Source organism: Mustela nivalis (genome assembly GCF_964662115.1).
Source record: "Mustela nivalis genome assembly, chromosome: 5".
Lineage (NCBI taxonomy): Eukaryota > Metazoa > Chordata > Mammalia > Carnivora > Mustelidae > Mustela > Mustela nivalis.
Window position 1 is genome coordinate 139,062,292 of NC_139024.1, and position 27,767 is coordinate 139,090,058.

The following is a 27,767-nucleotide window of genomic DNA, read 5'->3' on the forward strand; positions in this document are numbered from 1 at the left end:
AGTAAGTTGGCCATTGGCTCGATAATTAAATAGTTCTCAGCAGAGAGCTTCAGGGCCTAAGCATGTAATGAAGAAGCTGTTAAGACCTCATTCAACCTGAGTGAAGAGAAGACGGTGCTTCTGATAAATTCTGTTGTCCGTTCTGCGTCACTGGTGCTGCCACAGTGCCATCCCTTAAGGTCATTAAAAACTGGCAGACTTTCCGCATTTCATTTTGCTGTGGAGGGTGGACAGGTGGGAGCAGATGAAGAGCTAGGAGAGGTTTCCCTTCTCTTCGTGGGGTCCTCACGGGAGTGAGGAGGCCCGCAGGTGTGCACTCAGCTCCTTTTATGCCTTGGAACTCTGGGAATTAGCCGGCAGGCAAGAGCGCCTGTACCATTGCACAGAATCCATACTTTGGGTCAGATTCTGTGAGATGCTCATCAGGTACTGTGTTCTGGGAGTGGGCCTATGTATGTTGCATGTTTGTATGATCTCTCTGCACTGGAAAAATAACTTTGACAGCTCCGCTTCCTCAATCTCCCTAGTGCTGCGAGCCTCTTGAATGCACCAGCTGTCCTCTCTCGCAGGTCCTTCTGTCTGTGCTGCCCTGAGTCGCTCACACCTTCCTGGGGGCCTGAGCATCCCTGTGTGTGGCAGTGGAGGGCTCTGGGCACTGCTACTGGGACGGGGGGAATAGCGGGGGAGGGCCCAGCTCTGAGAACAGCTGGTCTCTCGACTCTAACACGTGTGTATGTGGAGGGTCCTTTTGCCTTTTGTAAATAAACCCAGGCTCACCACGACCTTCCAGGGATGTGAGTGGGAACAAGGATTAGGGGGAAGAGGCATCCTTGCTGGGGTTGGCACACGGGCTTGGGGGCCGGGTCCAGCTGAGAGTCCCGATGGGGCTCTTGGAAGGGAGTATTGGGTGTCCTCGGCCTCAGCCTGTGCCCCTGTGCTCGCTCCCGCAGATAGCCAGTCGGACGCAGAGACACCAGCGGCGGGCGGTGAAGTGCTGGACCTCACCTCCCGCGAGAAAGAGCAGCCTGCGGCCGAGGGAGCCCCTGCCCCTGCGCCCGACCAGGTCCAGGAGGAGCTCCCCGCAGAGGAAGTGCCGCAGGGCCCGGCCGCACTGCCCGGGGTGGGGGACGAGCAGGACGTGGGGGAGAGCCAGGAGCACGAGGACAAGCACGGTGTGGAGGAGAGGGATGAGGACGCAGACGGCCCGGAGGAAGACACCGTGAGCAACAAGAGCCTGGACCTCAACCTCGCCAGTCGGCTGATGGGCTTCAAGCTGGCCGAGGGCGACGCAGGCGCCGCGGGCAGCGGGGGCCCCACCCAGCAGGACCAGAAGCACTCCTGCGACGTCTGCGGCAAGAGCTTCAAGTTCCAGGGGACCCTGAGCCGCCACAGGAAGGCCCACGGCCGCGAGGAGCCCCGAGAGGATGGCCCGGGCACCAGCGGAGCAGGGGCTGCCGAGGACCCGCTGCCCGGCCGGGCCGCTGCCCCCGCACCCGAGCCGGAGGAGAAGCCCGCCCACCCCTCGGAGGAGCCCCCCGCGGAGGGGGTGGCCTCGTCGTCATCAGAAGCCTCAGGGGACAGGCAGGGCGAGGAGGCGGAGGGCACCTCGGACGGGGAGAGCGTGGCCGAGAAGAAGTCCTCGGAGAAGAGTGACGACGACAAGAAGCCAAAGACAGAGTCCCCGAGAAGCGCGGCCAGCAAGGCCGACAAGAGGAAGAAGGTGTGCAGCGTGTGCAACAAGAGGTTCTGGTCCCTGCAGGACCTGACGCGGCACATGAGGTCCCACACAGGTGAGGGCACGGGGCAGGGGTGGGGGGCGCTTTGCTGGTTTGGGCGCGGCCTGCAGGCTCCGCTTCCCCGGAAGCAGCGAGACCGAGGCCTGGCCGCAGCGTGCGCGTGGGCCGATGAAGCCACGTGAACTCGGAATTGAGCGGGGGTTCTCTTCCAGTCGGAGTACACTAGCGGCAGGGCGGCCCCTCAGCAGGGGTCGTTTTGAGAGCGTTTTCGGCAGTCCTTTAAGCCATCTTCCTAGCTCTGGACCGGGGGTGAGGGTTGCCCTGTCCCATAGAAGCATCTAGAAGAACATGGGTGCTGGGCGTTTGGGGCCCATGCTGGGAAGGACTGGGGGTGTGGCCTGGGGAGCGGGCAGTGGGGACCGGGGCTCAGCGGTGCTGTGCGGGAGGTTCCCGGGCTTGGCTCTCAGCAGGTGGAAGTTGGCTGCGCACGCGCACAGCAGGGGCCTTCGCCTTTCCCGGCTGTGCGGCAGCCGGTCTGACTGACGTCACTGAACTGGAGCTACACGGGCGTGTCAGGGCGGCCGTGTTCCACGCGTGTCCTCGCCCCTTCTGGAGCTCTCCGTCTACAGTCCCTGAAGCGGGGCCATTTTTTTGGTAGAAAGGACAAGACCTGGATATTACTAACAAAACCAAAAGATTTAAACCTATCCCACCCGCCCCCTCCAAAAAGAAGCCCCTAGAGCCTGCACCCTGGTCTGGGCTTTCCTCCTGCCCCTCCCCAGGCAGCCACGGTGCGCACATTCTTCCGGCTCGCTGCTCCAGCCGCCGCTGGGGGATTTGGAGGGCTCCGTGCTTGGCTCCTAGCGGAGAGATATTCTTGGGTCCCTGGCAGGTGGTACTCTCAGCTGCTCTCAGTGCAGTATTTGTGAGCAAGAGGGAAAGCCCCAGCTGCTCTAGATCAGAACACAGAGTATCTGGTGCCTTTGACGGGGGAGGTGCCGCTGTCATGTGCAAGCCACAGAAGCGGTGCCCTCTCCCCGCAAGAGGGACCCCGCTGCTGTCCTCCCCCGAGATTCTTTTCAGGCCAGTCTGGGTGTCCATGAGGCTTCCCCCTGGGGACCTTGGTTCCTGCATCAGTGTGTTAATGACCTAGTCAGATGGAGCACCTGGGTGGCTCAGTTGTTAAGCGTCTGCCTTTGGCTCAGGTCATGATCCCAGAGTCCTGGGATCGAGCCCAGCATCAGGCTCCCTGCTCAGTGGGAAGCCTGCTTCTCCCTCTCTTACTTTCCCTGCTTATATTTCCTTTCTTGCTGTGTTTCTTTCTGTCAAATAAATAAAATCTTAAAAAATAAAAAAAAATTTTTTTAAACCTAGTGGGAGAGGTGGAAGGGAGAGAGAAGCTGAGGGTGGCCCCTTGCATTTCTGCTTCCTTATTTTCCAGTTCAGAAAAAGAGAATGGTTTTCCCTGGGCCAGGAGGTGAGGGGTGGTCGTGCCTCCAGCTGCCCGCTGCTCCCGTGCCTGCTTACATGGCTGCTGCTCTCATGTAGGACAGAGAGCTGGATTCTGCTAGCCTTACTATTAACAGACACCACTTCTTTCTCCCACCGCTCCAGGAGAAAGGCCATACAAGTGTCAGACCTGTGAGCGAACCTTCACCCTGAAGCATAGCCTGGTTCGCCATCAGCGGGTCCACCAGAAAGCCAGGCACGCCAAGCAGCACGGGAAGGACAGCGACAAGGAGGAGCGGGGTGAGGAGGACAGTGAGAGCGAGTCCACCCACAGCGGCAACAACCCCGTCTCAGAAAACGAGGCTGACTCGGGTCCACCGGCCAGCAACCACGTGGCTGTCACCCGGAGCCGAAAGGAGAGTCTGGCCAGTGCCACCAAGGATCCCAGCCGCAGGGAGGAACGGGCAGCAGGTCGGACGGCAGGTGCCTGCCAGGCTGAAGCTGGCAGGAGTGCTCCCAAGGCCACTCCAGGGGGCAGCCCCAAGGGGCAAGCGTCTCTGGGTGACCCTGACCCAGAGAGCCCGGCGGCCCTCGTGGAGGCCCTGCCAGAGCTACAAGGCAAGGGGCCCGCCCACCCCATCCTGGCCGCGGACGGTGCCTCGCCACTCCTGGGGATAGAATGACAGCCCATCACGTCCCCCCACCAGCACACAGACGAAAGCCAGCAGAGCAAAGTGTCCTGAATCTGTATTTCATGAGGTTTCCTCAGTGCCCTTCAGCTGTCGGGGAGTGAGAGAGAGAAAGAGAGAGAGAGAGAGACAGACAGACGGACGAGAGGGAGTGGGCCGTCTTGGCCGGTGCCATAGCCTTACATCTCCGTGCAAGAGACTCCGCACGCACACTTCCGGTGCCTTAAGTACTCACCAGTCCTTCAGTGTCAGCCTGGGCGTGTGTGTCCCCAAAATGACTTTTTGAAACAAACAAAGCATATATTTTAATGAATTTCTTGGAGAGGACCTTTTCATTTAAGCATTAACGTTACCTTCTGTATTGGTGTGTGTGAGCTTGTTCTTGCAAATCTGTGATAGTAACGTACGTTCTGTGAGCTGGAAACAGAAGAAAAAAAATTTGTCCTTGGATACCCATAACCAATAACTGGAAGAAGATGATGTGAATTTCATGTAAATTGCCAGAGGATATGTGGATAAGATGTTCCTTTTTTCTCAAATAGACCTTTTTCTCGTTCTGTTTGCTACATGGTGGAGCTGTAATTTGGGCCTCCATATGGCGGGATGTGGTTGATGAAGGTTTCCAGTTGGGCGCCAGCCAGAACCGGGGAAGATTCTAGCCTCAACCTTGTACGTGTTTTCAGCGTTAGACATGGTATTACTGTTCAAGTTTCAAGACCTCTGTTCTTAACTTCCAGAGGAGAGTTACGCTGGCAACTTTAACCTATGGAGAACGTGCACAGATGTCCTGTATCTGATTTCCCCCATGTTTGGTATATGTATTATTAATATTATTATTATTATTATTATTATTTCATCAGTTTGCTGGTCTCTGCAGTCAGCAGAAACAAATGGGCAATATTTGTCCGGGGAGACCTGGGCTGCCCCTGGGTCCCTGTGTGGGCATCTGCCCGCAGCTTTCCTTGGCCCCCCACCCCCGGGTGGTAGCTCTTCTACTGTACTTAGACAAGCCTTTCTTCCGTGACTGCAGAATCCAGCGGGGGCCGGGAGCGGTCCTCCTGCACGGGCCGGCCGGAGAGCAGCTCAGAGAGGGGAGAGCGAGGGGGCACGTGCCCGGGGCTTCCAAGGAAGCCAGGCAGCAAGGAGACCCGTCCCTCCCCGGTCTCCCTGCCAAACTGGGCCGAAGCCTTACCCGCCTGTGCTACTGTCGTTTGCAAAGCGAGGAAGTACTTCTACTACTACTGGTAATAAAACTGCACGTGCAAGATTGGAAGATGAAAAATAGATTTGTATTTACCTTCCTGTGACGTGGGGTTGGTGCTTGAAGCGAAACATGCTATTTCTGGTGTTCCTGAAATAGCGTGAACCCTGGGTGCGAAAAGGCAGGATTTTTTTTTTTTTATTCCACGAGCATCCCATGCGGGCCATAGAATTCCCTCACTGTAGCCGCCAGCAGTGATGAGAGACGTTTCCCTACTGTAGCTGATTTTGTGTTCAGCGTCCTGCCCCTCCGCCAAGACCTCTAGGGCGCCCGACCCACTAGCCCTCCCCTGGCCACCCCCTCCCCCCGCACCCCAGCCCCTTCTGGCCCCCGAGGAGTCTTCTCCCTCCGCTTCCACTCACCAACGCAGACACACACACCTTTATCTCTCCCGCTTCCTTCCCAACTCCTCCGTTTTTGGGGGCCAAAATCCCAACTGCCCAGACTTCAAAGGAAGCTATTTTTCTCTTGGGATTATTACTTGTGATCTCTTTGCATGTGAAAGGAAAAAGGTCGAGGTATCTATGACTTGTAACTGTACTGGGGATGCCTGAACCCGAGGTGTGACTGACTCTAGAGGGCCACACAGAACCCAGGATCTCCCGTTACCCCTTCACACCCAGTGTGGTTTGCGTAGTTCCAATGCCTGTTCACGCATCCCTTCATTTTTTTTTTTTTAATGACCATTGTTATTGTTACCGTTGTTGTCACTATTTGGGGTATCTCGTGTTTTGTTTCTCTCTGCAACTCTCCACACTAAAACTCGCGACTCTGTGGAGGGAAGCCATGACTGAGCGCTGCGCTGCGGTGAGATGTAGCAGGAATGGGCCCGGCCGCGCAGCCGGGGGCCACAGCTCGCAATAATCACTATTGATTTAAAGCTTTATTTAGCCTCCATCTGTACCCTCGTAGTCGATAAGGTCTTGCCACATTTTATTAGTGAGATTGAGAAGTGTATTATTTGTTTGTTTTGCTCTCCCCTCCCCCAATATTAAACTGTGAAATTTGTGATTTGTTTAAACTCTGGGTGAATCATAGTTTAGTTTGCATGTCCAGTTAATTTGTTTCTATACAATTTGTTTGATTCTCTTTCTCCTTCTCTCAGGGCTTTTACAAAAAAAAAAAAATAGTATATATATATATACATATATATATATATATATCTCCATATATATATATATGGATCTTCTGAAAAGTTTTTTGAGGTGCAAGTTTTTCTCTTGTTTTTCTCTTTGATTTATGGACACAATGCTGAGATTCAATCACTACATGAAACTCCCGGCTGTGAAAACAGAATATAAAACCTAGGGCTGTTTCCCACACGGCCCCGGGGGGAAGCTATGCGACAGTCGGGGGCCGGTTTCAGAAAGATGCACCATCCCTTCCACCTGTCCGTCTCTGTCCTCTCTTTCTTCAAGAAGGAAGTTGATCCCAGTGATTTCAGCCCATGCATTAAACAGGAAACAATAATAAATGTGTAGAATTCATATTTTTCTAAAGGGAACTTAACTGCTGCTCCGTGTTATGTACAAAACCGGTTTATGCCACAGGAACAGAATCACAAGTTTGGTTTTGGTACTTTTTGTTCCTCTTTGTATTCAGTTGTATAGTACTTCCAAATTCAGAATGAGAAGAAAAGCTGTTCTGTATCAAACCATCTAAGCAATAAATGTTATATTTTAAAAATGGCAGATTGCCGGTCACATGGCCGTCCTGTGATTTGCTGTCACCCTGCCAGCGTGTCCTCACCCCTTGCCCGTGCGGGACAGGCCACTGACCTCTGGGGCCATCAGGGCAACCGCGTGCCTGCTCCCTGACCCAGGAGGTGACGAGGCTGCTGCTTTAGCGACGGCTAAAGCCAGGAAATGGGTCTTCTGGGCCACACCTCCTGGGGTGTCCACACCAGCTAGAAGGGGTTGCATTGCCCCCGGGCGCAGGAGAACCCACGCAGATGGGAGGTCTGTCGTTGTAAAGTCACAAATGGGCAAAGGCTCGAAGCTTCAAAGCCGGGACTCAGCAGCTCCGGAGGGAGCTGTGTTTGGGGCGAGGTAACTGTAGACGGGGCTTCAAATGCACTGACCGCGCTGTGGGTCTAAGGCCCAGGTCACGGCAGAACGAGTTACAGTGCTCTGGTCTGTAAGGACTTCCCTCACCTCCACGCTGAGCCCAACCCACCGAGCTGCCCAGGCGTCCCTCTGAAACTCAGTTCCTTTCATTCCCCCTTCCACTAGGGAAGGTAAACATCCAGAAGACGGTTGAAAGGGAGTAAGCCACATGGGGTGCTCGGCCTCTGGCTAAGACAGCCCTTGGCATGTACGTAAGGGCTACCTGTGCTGGCCCAGAGTTCTTTGAAGGCACAATGAAAGAAAAAACCCACACCCAACTTCTTCCCTAATAAACAGACTACTGTTAAAGAAGCTCATATAGATTTCTTTGGAAGCCACAAAATAAATTCTGTAAAAAAATGTCCAGGGTACTAGTGGTAACTCACTTGCTTTTCCAGAATAGCGGCCTGGAAACCTGGCCCCCACCCGGGACATGGGCTGCGCAGGCCTGCACTGGGCTCCCCACCCACAACCGGGAACACGAGTCGTGCTGTCACTGTCTCTCAAATAATTAATTTTCTTTGAAAATAAAATTAGCTTCACTTTTGTAGTTGTCCCTACGTGGCAGAGGTCTACAAGCTACCCTGAGCTTGGGGACATGTTTTAGTTATTCATCCCTTGCCGGAACCTGGTTAACATTGACGATGCATTTGGTCAACAAAGCTGTTCCTGGGCAGGTAGTGTATGCCTGGCACTGTCCTGGGCACGAAGAATTCAGCAGGAACAAAACACATTTCTTGGTGGAACTTGGGTCTTGACAGTGGCAGACAATACAGACTGGCCGAGGACAGTGCAGAGTTCATACGAGGGTCTGGGGAGGGCCCCAGAGAGAAAGGCCTTTGGGGGGTGGGTGTTACCCGGCCCTGCAGAAGCCATGTGACCGGTGTGGGGTGGCAAGGGGTGGGGCAGCGGGGGACAAGGGTTGCGAGGCTTGCTGGCTACGTGTGGACTGGGGGTTGACGGGACCGGGGTGGACACAGGGAGGCCATCAGGAGGCAGCCAGAGTGATGTAGGTCGGACATGGTAGCAGCTTGGAGCAAAGCGGTGAGGTAGAGACACTGAGAAGAGGTTGGGGTCAGGGTGTATTTTCAAGGGTTGCCACCAGCATTGGATGACCCATCAGTGCAGGAGCTACAGAGAAGCCGAAGCTTGGAGAGTCCCCCCAGAACACACGGGCTCACAGCTTGGCTGTGATGTCCAGGTGTCCAGAATTTTTTTTTTTTTTTTAAGATTTTATTTATTTATTTGACAGAAACACAGTAAGAGAGGGAATACAAGCAGGGAGAGTGGGAGAGGGAGATACAGGCTGCCCACGGAGCAGGGAGCCCAATATGGGGCTCCATCCCAGGACCCTGGGATCGTGACCAGAGCCAAAGGCACATGCTTAACTGAGATGTCATTTATTTATTTGAGAGAGAGCAGGAGTGTGTGGGGGGGGGGGTGCAGAGGGAAAGGAAGAAGCAGGCTCCCCACTGAGCAGAGATCCCGGTGCTGGGCTCGATCCCAGGACCCACAGATCCTGACTGGAGCCGAAGGCAGAGGCTTAACCGATTCAACCACCAGTGTCCCCCAGAATTCACCTTTAGAAGAGGGGGTTCCACAAGCATCCATCAACAGATAAATTGATAAGGAAGATGTATGTGTGTGTGTATATATATTATATATAGGTAATATGTATAATACATAATAATATATAACATATAATGGAATATTACTCAGCCATAAAAAGTACGAAATCTTGTCATTTACAACATGAATGGAACTAGAGAGTATCATACTAAGCAAAATAAGTCAGTCAGAGAAAGACAATTATCCTACATGAGTGATCATGTGGAATTTAAGAAACAAAGCAAAGGAAAAAGGAGAGGGACAGAGAGAGAGAGAGAGAGATGGAGGCAAACCAAGCTCTTAACTATAGAGAACAACCAGATGGTTATCAGAGGGAAGTAGGTGGGGTGGGGATTCGGGCCCCACTTGTTGTGATGGGCACCGGGTAACGGATGGAAGTGCTGAACCACTATACTGTACACCTGGAACTAATACTACATATAACACTGTATGTTAACGACACTGGAATTGAATTAAAAATTTAATTATAAAAATAAAAAGGGGCACCTGGGTGGCTCAGAGGGTTAAACCTCTGCCTTTGGCTCAGGTCATGGTCCCAGGGTCCTGGGATCGAGCCCCGCATCAGGCTCTCTGCTCTGTGGGGCGTCTGCTTCCTCCTCTCTCTCTGCCTGCCTCTCCACCTACTTGAGATCTCTGTCTGTCAAATAAATAAATTAAATAAATAAATAAATAAATAAATAAATAAAAAGAAGGGGCTTCAGTCCTGAGAATTAACCTTGGTAGAGGATGTGTCGTCAATGGAAAAAAAGAAAAAGAAGAGTCCTCAGTCTTTTCTGTCCACCCCGCATAAGCACCTCGTTTCTAGAAAGCGGCCGCTCGCGTCCCTGGGACCCGGAGCACACAAGTCTTTCTGCCGTGGGTCGCCGGCGTGATTTCCAGGTGTGCCCCCAGCACCCGGACACCCGCCACTCACTCTTCCCCAACTCGGTGCCCTGCCTGCCCATTCTCCACAGGGCCCCCGCGGTCCTGAGCAAGCAAAGAACAGGAGGCTCGGTCACCAGACACGCTGTGCTGGATGGGACATTTCCCCGACGGGGAGCGGGGAAGCGTTAGGATGTCGAGCCCTGACGGTAGCCCCGTAGCCCTGCCTGAGCAGAACCAGCTCCGGAGGGCCGAGCGGACACTAGTCCCAATGGCCATGCCCTCGCGTTCTGACCGCTGTTCTCCGGGGAGAACGTGAGTACGTGGTACCAGACGCCCGTGAACACATCGCTCGCCCCGTGATGCTGGTCACTCTCTCGTATGTTCTCTGATTCAGCCCCTCCTGGAGAAGGCCGGTACCAGCCGCTGCCGACACAGCTGGAGACTCGCCCTCCAGAGAGAGAAACCATCTCAGGAGGAGGGAGTGAAGCCCAGACAGGATTGGAGTGTGTGGATTTCTGGGTCCGCTGGAGTTTCTGCATTTCTGCCCGGCTCATGGGAGCCCAAGGCTCCTTGAAGGGGCCGAGAAGCAAGAAGGAGACTCCAAGGTGCCCCGGCCAGCCAGCCCCCCACTCCCCAGCCTGGGCACCAAGCGGCCCGGGGGCCCCCCAGTTCCACAAATTCGCTGGGAGGCTGCGAGCTGGGAAGGGCGACCAAGTTTATTTTAAACTGAAAATTGAAGGTTGCTCTTTAGCAAAAACAGAACAGTCCTCTCAGATTCTAGGCTGCCAAGGTCCCAAATAAGAAACCAGTGGGCTCGCCTTTCCCGTTTTACTTTGAAGGAAGCCACAGCCAAACGTGGCGGTGACGTGTCTGGTCCTCGCTGTTCCCTTCCCCAGGGTTGGCCTGGCTGTCAGGGCACGAATTGAAGCTGTGGGCCCAGGAGGCCAGGTCGGGGGCTGCTGGCTGCTCTCCGGCCCAGCCTGCCGCCCCCACACCCCCCAGGCATCTCTCAGATGGGGCTTTTAAATCAAACCCATGGCTGCTCAGTGGAAAAAATTGGGGAGCCACTGGAAAATAGGAAGAAAAAAATTAAAGCAGTCAGCTCGCTGCTCAGATGCCTTTAAAAAAAAAAAAAAAAAAGATTTTATTTGTTATCTGATAGAGAGGGAACACAAGCAGGGGAAGTGGGAGAGGGAGAAGCAGGCTCCCCATGGAGCAGGAGCCCGATGTGGGGCTCGATCCCAGGACCCTGGCACCATGACCTGAGCGGAAGGCAAATGCTTAACGACTGAGCCACCCAGGCCCCCCTCAGATGCTATTTTTATTCATTGAATAGTGCTGTTTGGTGGTGGGAGAGCTACTTTTTTCCCTCTTCCTCATCTGGGATGTGTTTATGCAGCCGTGTGCACACTGCAGAGACCCTGTGGTTTGCTCCCTCGTCTTCACCCCCATCCAGGGAACGGGGAAGGAAAAACAGTCCTTGTCGTCCCAGAGCCGAGACAGGGGCTGAAATGATGTGCCCGCGCCAGCCAGCGACCTTGTTCGGATGCCATCACCTGCCAGAGAAACCCTGAGACAGATCGCGGGAGGCGTGGGGTGTCTATGAGGGTGCGCGTTGTCTGCTGAACACTGGGAGCGCAGGTGTGACGTCGTGCCTTCCTTGTGTTGTCACGGTCTCTCTGTACATTCCCACCTCTTCCAGCTCTTTCGCCACAAGGCAAAAGCCACCAGGACGTAGGGTTGGGGTCAGGCCCTTTGGGCCGGGCTCTGCAGGGACGGCTGTTCTCGGCCCCATGTGGTGTGTGCTTAGGCAGGCCCTCCAGGACCGGTGCATTCTTCTCCCTCCTGCCAGGAACCTCACCATGGGTCTCCCCACCTGCGTTACCCAACCACTGAAGAGAAATTTCTGGATTGCTTGTTAAAAACCCAATGCCAGACCTACTGATTCAGGATCTCAGGGGGTGGAACCCGGCCATAGGCATCTTCAGCAAATCCCCACAGAATTCTGAAGCCTAGGGAAGTTTGAAAATCAGGGCTCCGGAAACTAAAGGCGGTCCCAGGCTCCTAGGGCTGCCCCTCCGGCTCACAGCAGGGCAAACCGTTTGCACATAAGGTGCTCTCAGAGTCTAGGAAATGCACCGGAACCTTCCTTGGAGCACCCTGCGGGGCCTGTTTTTCTAGCCTGTGTAGTGGCTCAGGGGCCAGTATCAGCCCAGGGACCCCACCCCAGCCTGGGGCCATACCCGGGCCCCAGGGAGGAAACCTCTAAGAAGCTGTGCCAGGGCTCAGCCTTGGCTCCCTGTCATAGGAATGGGTGCCTCTGCCTGACTCACCCGCCTGGAACCTCAGGCCCCCCGCCCCCCGTCTTCTGGTACCTGCTTCTCCCTCAGCTGGGGCTGGCGGCAGCATCTGTGGGATCCAGTGTAAATGAAAATGTAGAGCGCTTGCTCAGGAGGCAGGAAAGAGCCTTTCCTTCTCTCTTCCAGCTGCCCCCTCCATGGTGTTTCTTATTTGCTGTTTAAGACCACACTGTGTCTTAAACACAGTGGGCAGGATCCTGTGGGGAGATGCCCACAGGAGGCTGAGACTGCCCCCACCCCCCAGCACCCCCACCCCCCAGTGAGGAGCAAACACACCAACACACCGACCTTCCCTGTGTCTGCTCCCAGGCCTCCACCTGGGAAGTGGGGGAGGCAGACAACCAAGACTCCATTCCAAGAAGGAAGGAGGCAGAGGAAAGCAGGACCACACATGAACCAAGCCTCCAAGCCCCCAAGCCCTAGGGCATGCTCCATTGTCCCATCGGACTTCATTCCCAAAGCCCAGTTCAAATACACAATCATAAAGAATTTCAAGATGGCGCCTCAGAGCCCTGAACACTGAGCTGTGTGACGGGGCTGGATGCACTCCCAGGACGCGCTCCGGCCTCAGCCCCTCAGCCCAGTCCTAAGTTCCTAAGTACAGACTAGTGGCCCTGCTGGTTAAGGGAACACTGTTCCATTCTCCTGTCTTGGAGGTCTAGAACCCAGCCTGGGTGTTTCCATGGGTCCCAGCACCCCCTTGGTGTCTCAGGCTTGGTCGCTGAGTTCCTGAGGGCTGCCGTCCCCCCACTGACCTCAAGCCCAGGACTGGGTCGCTCATCCTGGTCTGTACACAGTTGTATTCGCTGCTCTCCTGAGAGTGGCATTGAGTTTCACGATCAGAACCAGTGAGGTTCCGTCAAGCCAGCACTAATGGTGGGTTGGCCTTCCCATGCTCACCGCACCAGGTCCGTGCCAAACCCTGCCCCGAGCTCTTGGTGAAAGCACAGAACTCTGACTTGTGCAGTGTGTACCCAGCTCTAGGACCCACAAGCAACCTTATGAACCAACAGACCTGCCCCGCCCCCACCTTGCCCACATCCTTCCAGAATCTTCCAGACCGTTCCCACCGGCCTTTCTTTCTCAGTTCACTGGCATGAGAGCGGCAGCCCAGCCCTCCTTCACCTGAGGTAAGTGCTGACGGCCAGAGTTTGGATGCTGCAGGGGAGAGGCAGGGCTGGTCTGTGAGGTGAGGGAAGGGAGAATAGGAGGCTTTGCCTCTGAGTTGGAGAGGGGCCCTGTCAGCACGAGAGGAACAGTGAAAGCGAAAGCCAGGGAGAGAGGGAGCAGACATGGACGCAAGAGGATATGGGAGTAAATACACAGGAGGAAAATCCCTACGAATTTGTTACTGAAACTGAATTACACCACGCTGATGTTCCCTGTGATATACTATCTTTTTTTAAGACCTTATTGTTATTTTTTTTTTAGGAGGGCACTTGTTATGATGAACACTGGGTGTTATATGTAAATGATGAATCACTAAATTTTTTAAAAAGACTTCTTTTTTAGCGCACTTTTAGTTTCACAACCAAACAGAGGAAGGCGCCGAGATTTCCCATATGCCCTCTGTGCCCACACCCCCAGCCTCCCGCAGCATCTACACCCAGCCAGAGCTGGAGGTTGGGTTGTTTTGTTTTGTTTTCTTAAAAGATTTTATTTATTTATTTGTCAGAGAGAGAGCACAAGCAGGGGGAGCAGACCCCCTGCTGAGCAGGGAGCCCAATGCAGGACTCGATCCCGGGACCCTGGGATCATGACCTGAGCTGATGGCAGATGCTTAACCCAGGCATTCCAGAGCTGGAAGTTGTTACAGAGGATGAACCTACCCGACAGGTCATCGTGACCCAGATTCCGTCGTTCACCCTAAAACTCACTCCTGGGGTTGTACATTCGGTGTGTGTGGGCGAATGTATGAGGACGTATGTCCGCCATGATGGCAACCATCCATGGTAGTTTCAAACTTTTCGTATTTCCTTCGGGGTCGGGGGGAAGAAAAGAGCAAAAACTGTCTGCAGATTGGCTTGGTGGAAGTGAGTTTTGCAATGATCTCCCAAAGAGGTCTGGTGGGGAGCCTGGCCCAGCAGATGAAAACCAGGGTTTCCTGGCCCACGACCTGGAAGGAGGCCTGGTCAAGCGTGGGGAGGGGAGCCGGAGCTCAGGACGGATCATGTTCAGCCCTGGCCATTCCTTCGTTCACTCAGCAAGCGTCTGTGAGCACCCAGAAGGGGCAGGTACTTGGAGGAGGTCCCAAGGCGAGGGAGACCCCGACCCTGCTCTCCAAAAGTCTAGGAGAGAGAGACGCAGGCAAGCGACCCTCGGGAAAGAGCGGTGTTGTCAAACGGAGCAGGAGCGCAGGCCACTGTGGGTGCTCAGAGGCAGGGCACACTTCTGGTTGGGGACCCTGATGCCCTGCAGGTGGCACTTGGGAGGGTTTCAGCCGGCAGGTGTGGTGGTGGGTGAGGCAGCCAGGGACAGTGAAGGGAGCCCTGCAGGCAGACTGCGGAACCCGCCAGAGTGGGGTGGGCTACTGGCTGATGGGGAGGTGGCGACGCTCCCTGACCCACGGCGAGGACAGTGAAACCCGCACAGCGGATGAATGAGGGGATGAGCGGAGTTTGGATAAGGGACCTAGATTCCAGGCAAAGGCAGGTTGGTGAAGGCGGCTGGCGTCTCAGGGCTGTGCTGCAAAGCGGAGGGTTGGATGGAGACAGGGAAGCCAGCAAGGAAACTACCGGAACAATGCAGAGATGAAACTTGGCATCACGCGTGGAGGGAGCCGGGACCCAGTAGCGATGCGGTGTGAAGACAGGGAGTCTGGGGACCAGGGAAGGAGTGACCTAAGACTGTCCCCAGAGGGGATGGCAGGGGTCTGGGGAGACTTAAGGATAAAAGAAGAAGACGTCTGTGTTTGGAGGTAGTGGGGGGTTAGTATCACGGATAAGGCAAGAAAGTAGTAGTGGTTGACCAAGGCCCAGGAGGAGGGGCAAAGGGAAGGATTCAAGCATAGACAGGCCAGATGACCGAGCTCTAAAGAACAGATGGGAACCCGGGAGAGAGGAAAATGCAGACCACCGACCCCACCAGGGAGAGGAGGAAGTTGGGATATTCTGGTTAGAAGGCCTCCTTGTTTCCGGGAAGCCAGAGACTGTCTGCAAAGAGCAAAGTGAGGGGCACGGGTGATGTGGGAATGGGGTAGGGAGCAGGGAGGGGCCAAGCAGCCCCGGGGAGACCAGGTGACAGGGCCCAAGGAGAGGGAGGGCCGATCCGCAGAGACTCCGGTGAACACGAAGCCCGCTGCTTGGCCTGCTGCTTGGCTTTACAACACAGAATGTGGCTCAGTTCGAGGCAAATCCCACAGCCCTCTACCCCTCTTAGAGTGTCCAGAACGGGGGCACTCAGTGCAGTGACCCAAGCTGCTGACTGCCTTCACCCAGGGCTGGAAGGGCTGAGTCTGGAGGCCAAGCCAGGCCAGGAGGCAGGTGAGCCCAACAGGGAGAGATGGTCTGGTGGGGAAGGACCAGTAGGAGTAGCTGAGTCTCTTAAACGGAAACCAGCGGGAAAGGACTGTGGCTGGCCTTGCCACGGGAGTCCGGGCAGGGCCTGTGCAGGGCGCCCCTGGGGACTCTGGGTCTCTCCCTGCCACCTCTGGAATTCCCAGGCAAGCAGATCTGATTACTGGCCTGGCAGGGTCAGGGCCAGGGATTCAAGCCAGAACCCGGCCAGCCCCTGGGTATTTACTTGCATATTTTCAGAGAAGGGAGAGTCAGCAGGAGAAAGCCGGCCTCAGGAAGGTCTTCCCCACTGGGAGATGGCAAGGGAGGGCGGGGAAGGGGAGGGCAGCAGAGCTCAAGCTGTCGGGCAGGGGTGGGCAGCCCCAGAACCGAAGACAGGCCTTGGGGAAGCAGAGGCCGGCCAGCCCCTACCCCCCGTCAGGGCCAAACCTGGAGGGGCAGGGGGCGGACTGGTGTGCTCCAGCTCCAGCCCTGCCTGCAGGTGGAAAAGGGGGTGTTTGAAGTGCCAGTGTAGCCCGGGAGCAGAGAAGCCTTGAGTCTCGTCGTGGGCCTGCCGGGAAACTGCACTCTTCGCGGCTGGACGAGGCCACATCGCGCTGAAGCCTTGGCGAGTGTGAGTGCCCGGGAGTGGCGTGCTCAGACCGGGCTCAGCATCACCTGCCCTCGATAGCGACACCTGTCTCTTCCTTCCCAGGCGCCACCCGTCACTTCCGCCCAGCGTGGGGCTCTGGAGGGCCCTCCCGAGGGGACCCTCCGACCCAGTGAAGCTGGACACACCCAGCAAATCTTTCTCTAGCAGCTTCCCTGCCCCATGCCTCCGATGGCCCCAGGAGCTGGGAGAATGACACCCCGAATTCACTTCCCAAACCGGCCGGCCCAACCCACCCAGCCGTCTCCTGCACCACCAGGCCTTGAAATGAGCATACCCCCAGGCCACTTGCAGTGGGGCTCCACTCCTCAGTCTCACCTCCTCCTGGAGGCCCTCCCAGACTGCTCAGCCCTTCTGGGAAGATCACTCACTTGGTTCTTTCAAAATGGAATATATTTGCCTTTTTTTTTTTTTTTAACACTTTCTCTTCTTTTCTTTAGTTGACCTCTGCCTCCTCAACCAGGCTAAAGAACAGGGCAGGGTCAAGTATTGTGTATGTGTGTGTCCCTACCAAAATTTAGCCCAGCACCCTGCACATGTGAGCTAGTCCACGGCTGTACTTTCAGAGATGGAAGCCAAGCCTTAATATGCGGTTTCCAGGGGCTGTGTGGTCTGGGCTGTGGCGGGGGACATAGGGTCTGGTCTCATCTCTCATGCTGCCCAGGCCAGGTAGATAGGCACGTTTTCAGTTAACAACTTCCTGCCCAGCTCGCTGACTGCACATTTTGTAGCTTTGACCTTCCCTCCTGCTTTTCTTGGAAGACATTTGTCCTCTGTCTGGGCTACTCATTCAAATCTCCTCGGGACCGTTAGACTCTGGGTGACCCACACAGGCTGAATCAGTCTCTGTGAGTGGTACTAAACACTGGGAATCTGACTCTTTTTTTTTTAAGAATTTTTTTTTTTATTTATTTGACAGCGTGAGAGAGAAAGCACAGAGAGAAGCAGACTCCCCACTGAGCACAGAGACAGACGGGGGGCTCGATCCCAAGATCCTGAGATCATGACCTGAGCCAAAGGCTGACGCTCAACCGATTGAGCCACCCGGGCAGCCCAACACTGGGCATCTTAAAAGCTCCCTGGGACTTCCTGATGTGCAGAAGGCTGGCGCTCACCCCTCTCCCGGTATCCTGCAGTGAGATACAGCGCAAAGCTTAAGGGACTTGGAGCCAAACAGCCCTGGGTTTGAATCCTAGCCCTGCTACCTGCATTTGATTGGGATCCTCTGGACCTTGATGTCTTATCTTGAAAATGGGTATAACTGGCCTCTTACTCAGAATGTAAGGTGCATACAGAGCTTCAAACAAGTACAAGCCCCCTGGAATGATACTCTCCAGGCCTCTTTGACTACTTAAGGCCTTCCTGGAGATAGACCCATAGTCTCCCATATCCAAGATTATGTGGGGACAATGAAGCCCCTTCAAGGGGTTCCCGGTGAGGACAAAAGGAGCCATAGTTGTTTCACAGAGCTGGGGCCTGGGGGAGGACTTAATTTTACTTCTGATTAGAGAGAAAAGGATTCATGTTTCCTCTAAATTGACCTCAATGCCTCTTTCTACATGTTATACAAAATCCTCTATTATCTATTCATTTTAGGGTTGCCCATGCTCTAAAGGGAGCAAGGACCCTGTGTTGGGGAGCGGGACTGCCGTTGGGGGTGCGGTCCCCCTGCTGGCGGCTTCCGGTGGTGCCCCCCACCCAAACCCCAAGAAAGGTCATGCCCTTGCCAGACATCCCGTCGGCTCTCTGGGAGGTGCTGGGAGCCCTTCTCCTTCCCACAAACTGCCCGTGGGAGGCACGGGTTCCTGAGGCCCCGTGGGTGTGTGATGCACATTTGCCAATGGGAGTCATGGTCTCGTGTCCTGAGTGTTGTTGGAAAAGGTCCTCCACATTCTATGGCATCACAGTGGTGGCGACAGCCAGGAAATTCGGGGCCCAGAATTCAGTTTTTAATTCTACTAGAGAGAGGCTCACCAGGAAGCTGCTTCGAATCCTAAAAATGGAAGGGGCTTCACACGTTTTCAGGAGGCTGCAAATATAACATTTATCTGATGATAAGCTGCGTCGTGAGGTAAAGGACAGCTTAAGCTTGACGAATGGAGCTTCTTACGTCATTCAAAGCTCTTAACCACACACACACACACACACACACACACACACACACACACACGTATATGCAAGATTATAGTAAAGGAAATCCTGCCTGCCGTGAGCTGAATTGTGTCCCTCAGATTCGCTCGTTCAGTCATGTCCCCCTCGTACCTCAGCCCGTGACTGCCTATGGTGACGGGGCCTTCGAAGAGTAAAATGAGGCCCTAAGTGGGTTCCTAATCCAATCTGACCGGTGTCCTTCCCCGAAGAGGAAATTTGGACACTCAGACGGGAGGGATAGGCCTCTCGAGGACCCAGGGAGAAGGCGATCATCCGCAAGCCAAGGAGAGAAGCCTCAGGACAAACCAACCTTGATGGCTGATCTCGGACGTCCAGCCTCCAGAGCCGTGAGCAGATAAACTTCTGTCACTGAAGCCACCCGGGCTGTGGTATTTGTGGTGGCCACCTGAGGAGGCCAGTATGCTGCCCTTGATCGCTTTTCTGTGTGTGTCTGACACCACCGACATGCGGGTCGTGATAGGGTCCCGGGGGAGGGAAGAACATGGCGCGGAGGCGCTCCTGCTTGTGAAGCAGGCAGCAGAGGGTCAGGCACGGGGGAAGCTCCCCAGAAGCATGAGGGATTCCCACCAGCATTCCTGGGAGGAGCGTTCCCTTGATGTTCAGGAGAGCACAAGGCCCGCGTTCCCAAGACTGGGCCCCGTGAGTTCTGGGCCACGTGGGCCTGTTTGCTGGGCTCCTGCGGTGCCAAGCTCGGTCGGCCGCGGTCTCAGTGTCTTTCCCTCACCTCTCATTACACGTATCTTTCTAGAATTTGGAGACATAAGAAAAGTGTCTTGCTTTTTTGTGTTTCTTTTTGTTTGGAAAAGCAAAGGGTTCCCACGGCCTAGGACTAGATGCCTGTGACTTGAGTTCTCTTCCGGGTGGGTGGGACCCTTCGTTCATTTAAATAAGGTTTTCGGGGCGCCTGGGTGGTGCAGTCTCGTTGAGCTCCTGACTCTTTGTTTCGACTCGGGTCATGATCTCAGGGTCATGAGCGAGAGCCCAGCGTCGGGCTCCACGCTTCGTTGAGGAGTCGGCTTGGGACTCCCTCCCTCTCTCTAATCAATGAATCTTTAAAAAAAAAAAAAAAAGATGACAACGACGCAGCTGATCAAATCTTAGGACTGGAGCCTCAGAAGGACCCGTGGGCTGAGTTCTTGGAACTCATGTCAGCAGGGTCTCCCCTCTGACTGGCTTCCAGAAGCACCCCATCCCCCACCTGGGTACATGTGCCCAACAAGGCAAATACCCAGGTCCCCTCAGGCTGGGGCCAGCTGTCTGTTTCTGACCTGCTCCAAGGGTGACAGTTACCTACTTGACACCAGAACTGGTCACCTAGCAGAGGCTCACCCCCAGGCCCTGACTGTGAGTCTCCAACACGGATTTCGCTTGTAGCGCTCGTTTTAAAATGCAGATTCCTGGGCTAACTTCCTGGGATTCTGCTTTAGGTGTGGGGGATGTTTTGGGCGGTCGTGAGGCATCTTCTCTGGGTGACTCTGTCTATGCGCGTGCATGTCGGTATCATCTCTCAGGGGAACTGCGGTCATCGGCTTCTCTGCCATCTCCCCTCTGTTCCCCAAACACCCTCTGCATGGCTCCCCCCGGTCTGTAACGTCCTTCTTGCCTTCATATTCTTCTCTCCAAAGCTCCCACTCCGTCCTTGAAAGCTCAGCCCAAAGAGCATGTCCCCTTGGAGCCTCCCAGGCCCTCCCTGCCCCTTCTCCTCCCATATTCTTGCCACGAGTCTGGAGTCTTATCACTATAGAGGCCCCCGCGGGTGTGGACGGGACCGTACCACGAGCCTGCAGTTCCCCAGGGCCTGGCATTCAGCAAGAGGCACACTTGGCTGTAGGCCTTTCAGTCCAATTCAGCTCAGTCCAATGCAACTCAAAGCCATTCAACTTAATTCGTGTCAGCGTCATGAGAGAGCCCGGGGGGAGCCTAGGAAGAGCCCCAGCACACGGAAAGCAGGCCTGGGGGCGGGGGTGGAGGGACGCCGCTCACTGATAAGGCTTGGGGACTTGCCTTCCCGGGAAGCCTTACTCAGCTCTTCCCACTCCCGAGGCCCAGCCGCAAGCTGCGGTTGCCCAACCCCAACCGAGGCCCCTCTGGGCCCAGCTCATCTTTGACCATGTCCCTAAGATGAAACCGGAAGCTGCTAAGGTATGTGTCACAACCATCGTGTCCCAGGGGCTGGTGAGGTCCCTTCACCCAGAGCCGCTGGTCTCCTGACGTTGGCCGCTGTCTATGTAATGGGGTAAGAGCAAGCTGAGCTAAAGGAATCTACTGCTTGGGTCCTCCGGTTCTCCCGGTCCTCGCCGGCGGGTCTGCACACCCTCATCCTACCTGCTGGCAGGGGAGGCCCAATTTCCTGGGAACTCTCCACCCAGAAACAACGCACAACAGCTGTCAATCAGAAGCCACAGAGCCCTGGTCCCACAGCCATTCCCGGGGGTGACTTTTCAGCGGGAGCCGGGGGAGGATCCTGCTGAGCGGTCGGTGCGGTCCTACGTGTCAGAGAGAGCAAAACGGTGCAGAAAGGATGGCCAGTCTCCAGGACCCGCACGTCGGGGGGGTTTCCTGCGGCAGCCTCTGCAGAGTGCGCAGCCTGGGCACCTGGACACCGGGAGAGGGCGGAGGCTGCAGGAGGGGTCTGATGACAGCATCAGTGCGTCTCCTTCCTCCTGCGTCTGCAACAACAAAGGGAGAGAGTGACCTGAGAGGCTTCAGGACAGCCCGGAATCACGCCCCTCCCCACAGTGCAGTGAGGGGCCGGACAGAGGGGACGGGGCTGTGCGCCCGCCTTCCCCCACCCAAAGACGCTTCCCACTCGTTCGGGTACGAATATTTCACCAGATCAGAGACCCGGAGAATCTCCCTCCTCCCCTTGCCCAGCCTTCCAGGAAGAAACAAGTGGGAGCATCTATAAGTGGGGTTCGAGGTTTCTAAAATTGGTCCATCCTGTGTGTCCCACAAAGGAAGGATCAACACGTTGACGGGAATTTAGTGAGACTCCCATGGTTTCGGTGAGAACCCGGCAGACACAGAAATAAAGCACTTAGCTTAGCCATGCTCCACGAGTAAAGCAGAAAAAGCCACGAAGCCTGCCGCGGAGAGAGCTGGGGTTTTTGCTCTGTAAGTGAGCGGGCTCCCGGATCCTTTCATTCATCCTTCCACTCACGCAGCAGCATGTGGAGCACCTGCGCTGGGCCGCGCCCCCGCCGCGGAGCGAGAGGTGGTCCCCGCTCTCCCGGAGCCCCGAGCGCGCAGGGAAGGGGGAGGACAGGCACGCCGCCACCAGTGTTCCATCAGATGGCACTGAACGGCCTCATGGGGACAGTGAGCCCAGACCTAACGGGGGCGGGGGGGTGCCTGGAAGGGGCGTGGGGGAGGCTAAGGAAGCTTCCTTTGAAGAGGGGACCTGAAAACCGAGGTTGAAAAACTACCAAGACCCCACCTTTCCCAAACCATCAGTATCATTGTGGCAGTAACGGGACAAGCCAGCAGCCCCAGGGGCCTCCTGCCTCACTGCACTGAGAAGGTTCCACATAGCTGCCGTGCCATTCCCACCAGGAAGGCATAATCTGAACCTGTTTGCAAGGAAATAGTGCGCGGGCTCGGGCTGGGGGACGGTCTGCAAAGCGGCGTGCCTGTGCTCCTTAAGAATGCTTTAAAAGCCCAGAGAGACTGAGGGGTTTCAGGTGAAAAGAAATTAAGGAGACATGACATGACAGGGCGCCTGGGTGGCTCAGTGGGTTAAAGCCTCTGCCTTCGGCTCAGGTCGTGATCCCGGGGTCCTGGGATCGAGCCGTGTCGGGCTCCTTGCTCAGCGGGGAGCCTGCTTCCCCCTCTCCCTCTGCCCCAGCTCATGTGCACGCTTCCTCTCTTCCTCTCTCTGTCAAATAAGTAAATAAAATTTAAAAAAAAATTAAGGAGACATAACAAATGTTACCCGTGATCTATGAGCATCCCTGAGACAGTTCCTGAAACCATTGTTTCTCTCCTGCCGTGGAGAACTGTCATTTGGTTGTCTAAGAGCATGTGTTTGTAGTTAGGACATAAACACTGGAGTGTTCAGGGGCAAAGGGGCGTGTCTGCAATTCATTCTCAAACAGGTGTACAGTGTGTGCATGTATATATATGTGGCAAAATGTTCAAGAGTAATGATCAGGGTGAGGGTTAAGGCTACAGGGAATCTACAGTATTTTGCAACTTTTCCATAGGTTTGAAATATCAGAATGAAAGGTTACCCCAGCTAGACACTCAGCCAGCAGGTAGGGGCCTGGCGTCGGCACATCCATCTGGGGACAGGGCCAGGAGGTGGCAAGGGTGCTGTGTACTCAGGGAACAGACAGTTCAATGGGGGTCCAAGTTCAAGGTCAGGACTAGTGAGAGATCAGGTTTGAAGGTCAGGTTAGACAAACAGTAGAGGGTCTTGGTCCTGCGGGCTGTGGGGAACTGCAGCAAGGTTTTAAGCAGGACAGAGTGACGGGATCAGGAGGCCCAGCGCAGTGCGTGGGTGGCCGGCTCGAAGGGACTAAGCCCAGCAGGACACTGGTCAGAGCTGTCCCAGCACTGCAGGCAAGGCCAGCACCCCCACCCCCCACATGGGGCAATTGTGCTTGTCAAGTGCAGGAACTGAGGGCAGAGGAGAGTGGTAAGAGGTAGGAAGGGGGGTGGTAACCTGTGCAAAGGGAGTTTCCTGTGGCGGTGACCGCACCAACTGAGACAGGAAAGACCGGAGGAGAAAGTGGTTTAGAGAGGAAAATGACCAGTTTCTGTGCTGAGTGTGAGGTGCCTTTGGGACACTGGTCCCACAGCACTGGTTAAATGCTTATGTGCAAATTGGCCGGTGGGTCTGATGGCCCCAGGAGAGGTTGGGTGCCGGGGCAGGGCTTGGAGTCACATTGCCAGGTCTGAATCCTGGGTGGCCTAGCTCAAAAGCCGGGTGACAGATCCATTTGTTTTCTCCATCTCTGCCTCCCTTTACTGGGCTGCAACACGATGGGATTAGAACCCTTCTCATGGGGGGGGGGGGTCCTGACAATGACACATGTAAACACCAGGAAAATGCTTAGAAGAGTCCCTGGATCACAGGAAGTGCTCCAAGGGTCAGCCACCACCGCCGCCGCCTTCAGCTGCCCCCACCCCCGCGGCATCCAGCAAGAGGGCAGGAGCCACAGGAAGGAGCAAGGGAAGCAGCCCCAGCAGAGTGGTCAGGGCCCGCAAACCATGGCCATCTGTGGTACAAGTGTCATCCTGCCACTGGGCGAGTTAGAGGCTCCCAAAGGCAGCAGGGCAGATGGGCTTGCGACTCTGCACTCGGCAGTGTCTTCACGTGGGACTCCCGGCTCTCCTGGGGCACGCTGCAGTCCGTGGGAGCCCTGGGTAGGCTTATTATCAAACATACAGATTCCTGGGCCCCAGCCCAGAGCAAGAGTCAGAGGCTCTGGGGACGGAGCCCGGAACTCTGAGCTGTAAGCCAGTCTCCCTGGGGCGATCTTCTGGGCAACTGCTTTCGTGAACGCTGCCTGAGGGCAAGTAACTGTGGAGGTGATGCATTTCGGAGGGAGAGAACATAGGGAATTTTTTCCATCCTTAATTCCTACAAATCTTTACTTTGGACCCTTGCATTATTCAATAACAAACGTAAGATTTTAAGTGGCTACGTTATTTCCCATCATCTTAATAAAGACAGTGCTCCCTTGAAAAAAAAATTACGGGATGATTTTAGAAAAAAAAAAAAATAATCCAGGTAGGTTGAAGTGATTATTACTTTTTACTTTAACCCGGTTAAAGGGTGCGTTTCAATAGAGGAAGGAGTGACAGGTCTTTTCAATGCATGGGGCTGTCCCAAGGGAAAACATCTTTTTTCTAAGATGATCTGGAAAGTGGAACTGTGACATAGCACGAGGAGGCCGATTTGGGTTGAAGAAAGAATTGTCTGAGTTGAGCTGTCCAAGGATGGGAGTGGGGTCCTGGCCCAGTGGAGGTGTCCATAGAGGGGGATACAGAAGAGAGGGCTACACTGGGCAAAAAGCTGGACACGTGACATACAGTGAGGGCTATATAAATATTCACTGAATATTAGTAACTAATAACTTCAGTACTATTATCCCATTTTACAGAAGCGGGCTGCGGCCAGGTAAGTGGCTCGTCTAAGGTTATCCAGCCACTGAATGGGTGAGCCTTGAGTCCAACAAAATCTAATTCCAATAGTTCTTAACCATCATATTGCACTGATGTCCAAGTAAAAATATTTGGTTAGTTCATCTGAAGTAAATGTGTGTGTGTGTGTATGTGTGTGTGTACATTATAGAGGCAGAGCAGAGCGGTGGCTGGCCAGCACCACAGGTGACGCACAGGGCTATAGTATTCATCACGGACACGATCATTCAAGTAACTTAAAAATCCGAATCATCCCGTTGACATCTTAGCAAAAGCAGTTTTTCACTTTGATGTTTGTTTTGGGGTGGGGCACGGGCATGCAGAGGCTGGCTGGGTTGCATGGGCTGGAGCAGTAGTTTGTTTAGGAGAGAAGAATTCCTTGGCTTCTTCCCAGTCCTTCCTCACCTTTCTAGCAATGCCAAGGGGCAGCCCTGCGAAGGACCTTCACTGCTGTACCAACGGTTAGCAGCAGAGGGCAGCAAAACACACTCAGGCAGACAAGCACCAAGGTTGGCCTGGGGAATAATGGTTAGGCTTTCAAGGGTTTTCCTATCATTCGGAGAGTTCTAGAAGAGTACTACTGATTCAAAATTATGAAACCCAAACGCAGAAATAATGAATCATTCCCTTATTACAAACTTAGTAATTGAAAAGATCTTAGCACAACTGGTCTCCTGACATGAAATACTACTTGGACAGGGCTTGCACTTCTATTTTCTTGTCTTTCCTCACGGTGATCGTGTAATGGCTGGTGGGCAGCTTTTGAGCACCTACAATAGTTAACTGAACTGTCTGCTAAGTCATACAAAAAAATTTAACAAAGAAATATTTAAGGTTATGATTCACTCACAGTTTGGGAACTGACTTCATTTTGAAGCTACAGCTGTGATTTCCCTATTGTCCCACTTCCTTTTCTAGAACTCACCTACGGGATTTCACTGTGTAATGACCGCCCTTCCAGCAACTCTTGGGCACTTGCTTGCAGTCTGCTGAGGTTTGTGTTGGTGAATGCTCCCTGTGGGAGCTGCTATGTACAAGCAAGAGGCCATTTTGGCCTCTTCTCTAGAATCCTCCAGGTGCCGTTGTCTGCCACATGAGCCTGCAAGTCTTAGGCCTGTGTGCACAGATGATGCCAAGACGCGGGCACCACGATTCAACCTATTTTCTCTGGGTTTTCAGGGAATGGTGACTGAGTTCCTACCTGGAAACCTTCCACATCATGAGGAAGGCAGGAGAATCCTGAAGGTTCTGGACACAGACATGTGCGTGCTCCTGTTTCAGCTTTGTCACTTAGTAGCTGAGTGGTTTTTACTAAGTTACTTGTGTACTCAGGTTCCTCATTTTCTAAATGAGGATATACATACTTCACTGTATGGCTGGGATAGTAATTCATATTTATTAAAACATTTACCATGTTTTGTATACTATTTTGTATTTTGTATCCTATTTGTATTTTGTATACTATTTTGTGTATTTTGTATACTAAACAATACTATTTTAAGCCTTGGTGATCTGGTAAATACAATTCCTCAAAAAGGGGTGACAGATAATGGAAGGACAAGGTAGTTTCAGGTAGTGGTGAGGGTGGACAATCAGAAACAGTGCTGGGACGCAGATGCCACCTTGATGGCTCGGACGAGGGGAGCAAGTCGGGGAGGACCAGATCGCCCGTGGATGACAGCGGTCTCCATGATCACTGGAGTGTGACTAGTGGCCAGAGGGGCAGGACTGGACTCACTGGGTCAACGTGGGCACAGGGACTGGGAGGCAGAGTGGGGCAGGAGGGGCAGCACACAACACGGGGCCTGGCACAAAGCCAGCTGCAGATGTAGTTTATTAATTTAAAAAAACAATGCAGGGGGAGCTGGAGTTCCTTTAAGGAAAAAAGGAAAAATACTCTCAAGGATTTTCCACCAATAATCTTAATTTTCTCTGAATATGTAAAGTGACAATACATCCAAGTTTCTTAAATTGGCTCATTTTCTGAGCTACAGCAAAGCTGCCCACAACTATTGTGATTATTATATTCATTGTAGGAGGCTCAGATAAATTTAACATTTATTTCTTCCATTATAAAATAGAAGCATTTTTAAAACATTTTGAAAAGGGACAAAAAAAATCTAACACCCTCCCACAAAAACTGCTTTAGCATCTTGTATGTATACTGGTCTTCGGACTTTGGACTAATCCGACATTTACTTAATACTGAGTGTTTTAAGCACTGTGGACAAAAAATTTTAAAATGCTGGTTCTTACTGTCCTAATACTTTTATTTTTTTTTTTGTCCTAATACTTTTTGATACCTCATTTTTTCCTTTAGGAAAGACTAAAAATGCTACATAACTATAAACACTGCATCTTCAAAGGTTTTTGGAGACCTCCATACTTTTTCTATGAAGAACACATTCATTCAGCTCTATCGCTTACCATAAAACCTTGAAAAGTAGGGGTGCCTGGGTGGCTCAGTGGGTTAAGCCTCTGCTCAGGTCATGATCCCAGGGTCCTGAGATTGAGCCCGGCATCGGGCTCTCTGCTCAGCGGGGAGCCTGCTTCCCCCTCTCTCTGTGCCTGCTTGTGATCTCTGTCTGTCAAATGAATAAATAAAATCTTAAAAAAAAAAAACCGTGAAAAGTAAATTCTAGGTACGGACTCATCAACATAGATGAGGAATTTGAAAGATGCCTCTCTGCTTGCTTAAAAATGTTCACGAGCTCAGGATATGCAGTCTGTACAACTACTGGGAACCCAAACTCTCAATGTGTACTGGACAGGGGTGGGGGTTGGGATGGGGGCGTGACTTAGGACCATCAAGTGAAATGTCAACTAGCTGACAAACAGCACAAGTGAAAGTGATCCTAAATTGTTTTTATTCTAAAGCAAGACTCTGTTGCTTGAAATGTCAGAATTTTAAAAGCAGAAAATGTGGGAGGCTTTTTTTCTTTTTACAAATTCCAGGGGGAAATTAATATCAATATTGTACTTCTCTTTTTTTTGCTTAGCATTTCAGATTCACTTTGAGCTTCTCATCTTTAATATGCAGTAGCAATTCTGGAAACATTCTGTACTGCGTACAAATACTTTCAAGACCAGTTTTAATTGATGTGTATGTGTATTTTAAAATGCATTTTACAGGACAGCAGACCCGTTTAGGTGGCAGGCTAGACCACTGGAAATAGCAAAGAAAACGGCTG

General features: G+C 53.5%; 1 protein-coding gene and 2 long non-coding RNA genes across 15 annotated transcripts in view; 2 read left to right on the forward strand and 1 right to left on the reverse strand.

Annotated features, from left to right (window-relative positions):
• The window catches only part of RREB1 (ras responsive element binding protein 1), a 173,869-nt gene extending 167,043 nt beyond the window's left edge, over positions 1-6,826 (forward strand). For all 13 annotated transcript variants that reach the window (XM_082729798.1, XM_082729803.1, XM_082729796.1 and 10 more), the window contains 2 exons: positions 951-1,790; positions 3,351-6,826. In XM_082729798.1, the coding sequence (XP_082585924.1) occupies positions 951-1,790; positions 3,351-3,868 (1,358 nt within the window). In that variant the 3' untranslated portion in view covers positions 3,869-6,826. The remainder of the gene's footprint in view (positions 1-950; positions 1,791-3,350) is intronic.
• A 6,232-nt stretch (positions 6,827-13,058) lies between these two features.
• LOC309864375 lies at positions 13,059-26,003 on the forward strand. The gene is made up of 3 exons (XR_014311486.1): positions 13,059-13,223; positions 25,495-25,570; positions 25,756-26,003. It is a non-coding gene; the product is annotated as an uncharacterized lncRNA (long non-coding RNA).
• LOC309864374 lies at positions 17,138-27,157 on the reverse strand. Its single transcript, XR_014311485.1, has 2 exons — positions 27,004-27,157; positions 17,138-21,098 (listed from the first exon to the last, which is right to left on the reverse strand). It is a non-coding gene; the product is annotated as an uncharacterized lncRNA (long non-coding RNA).
• Between the last annotated feature and the right edge of the window lie 610 nt (positions 27,158-27,767).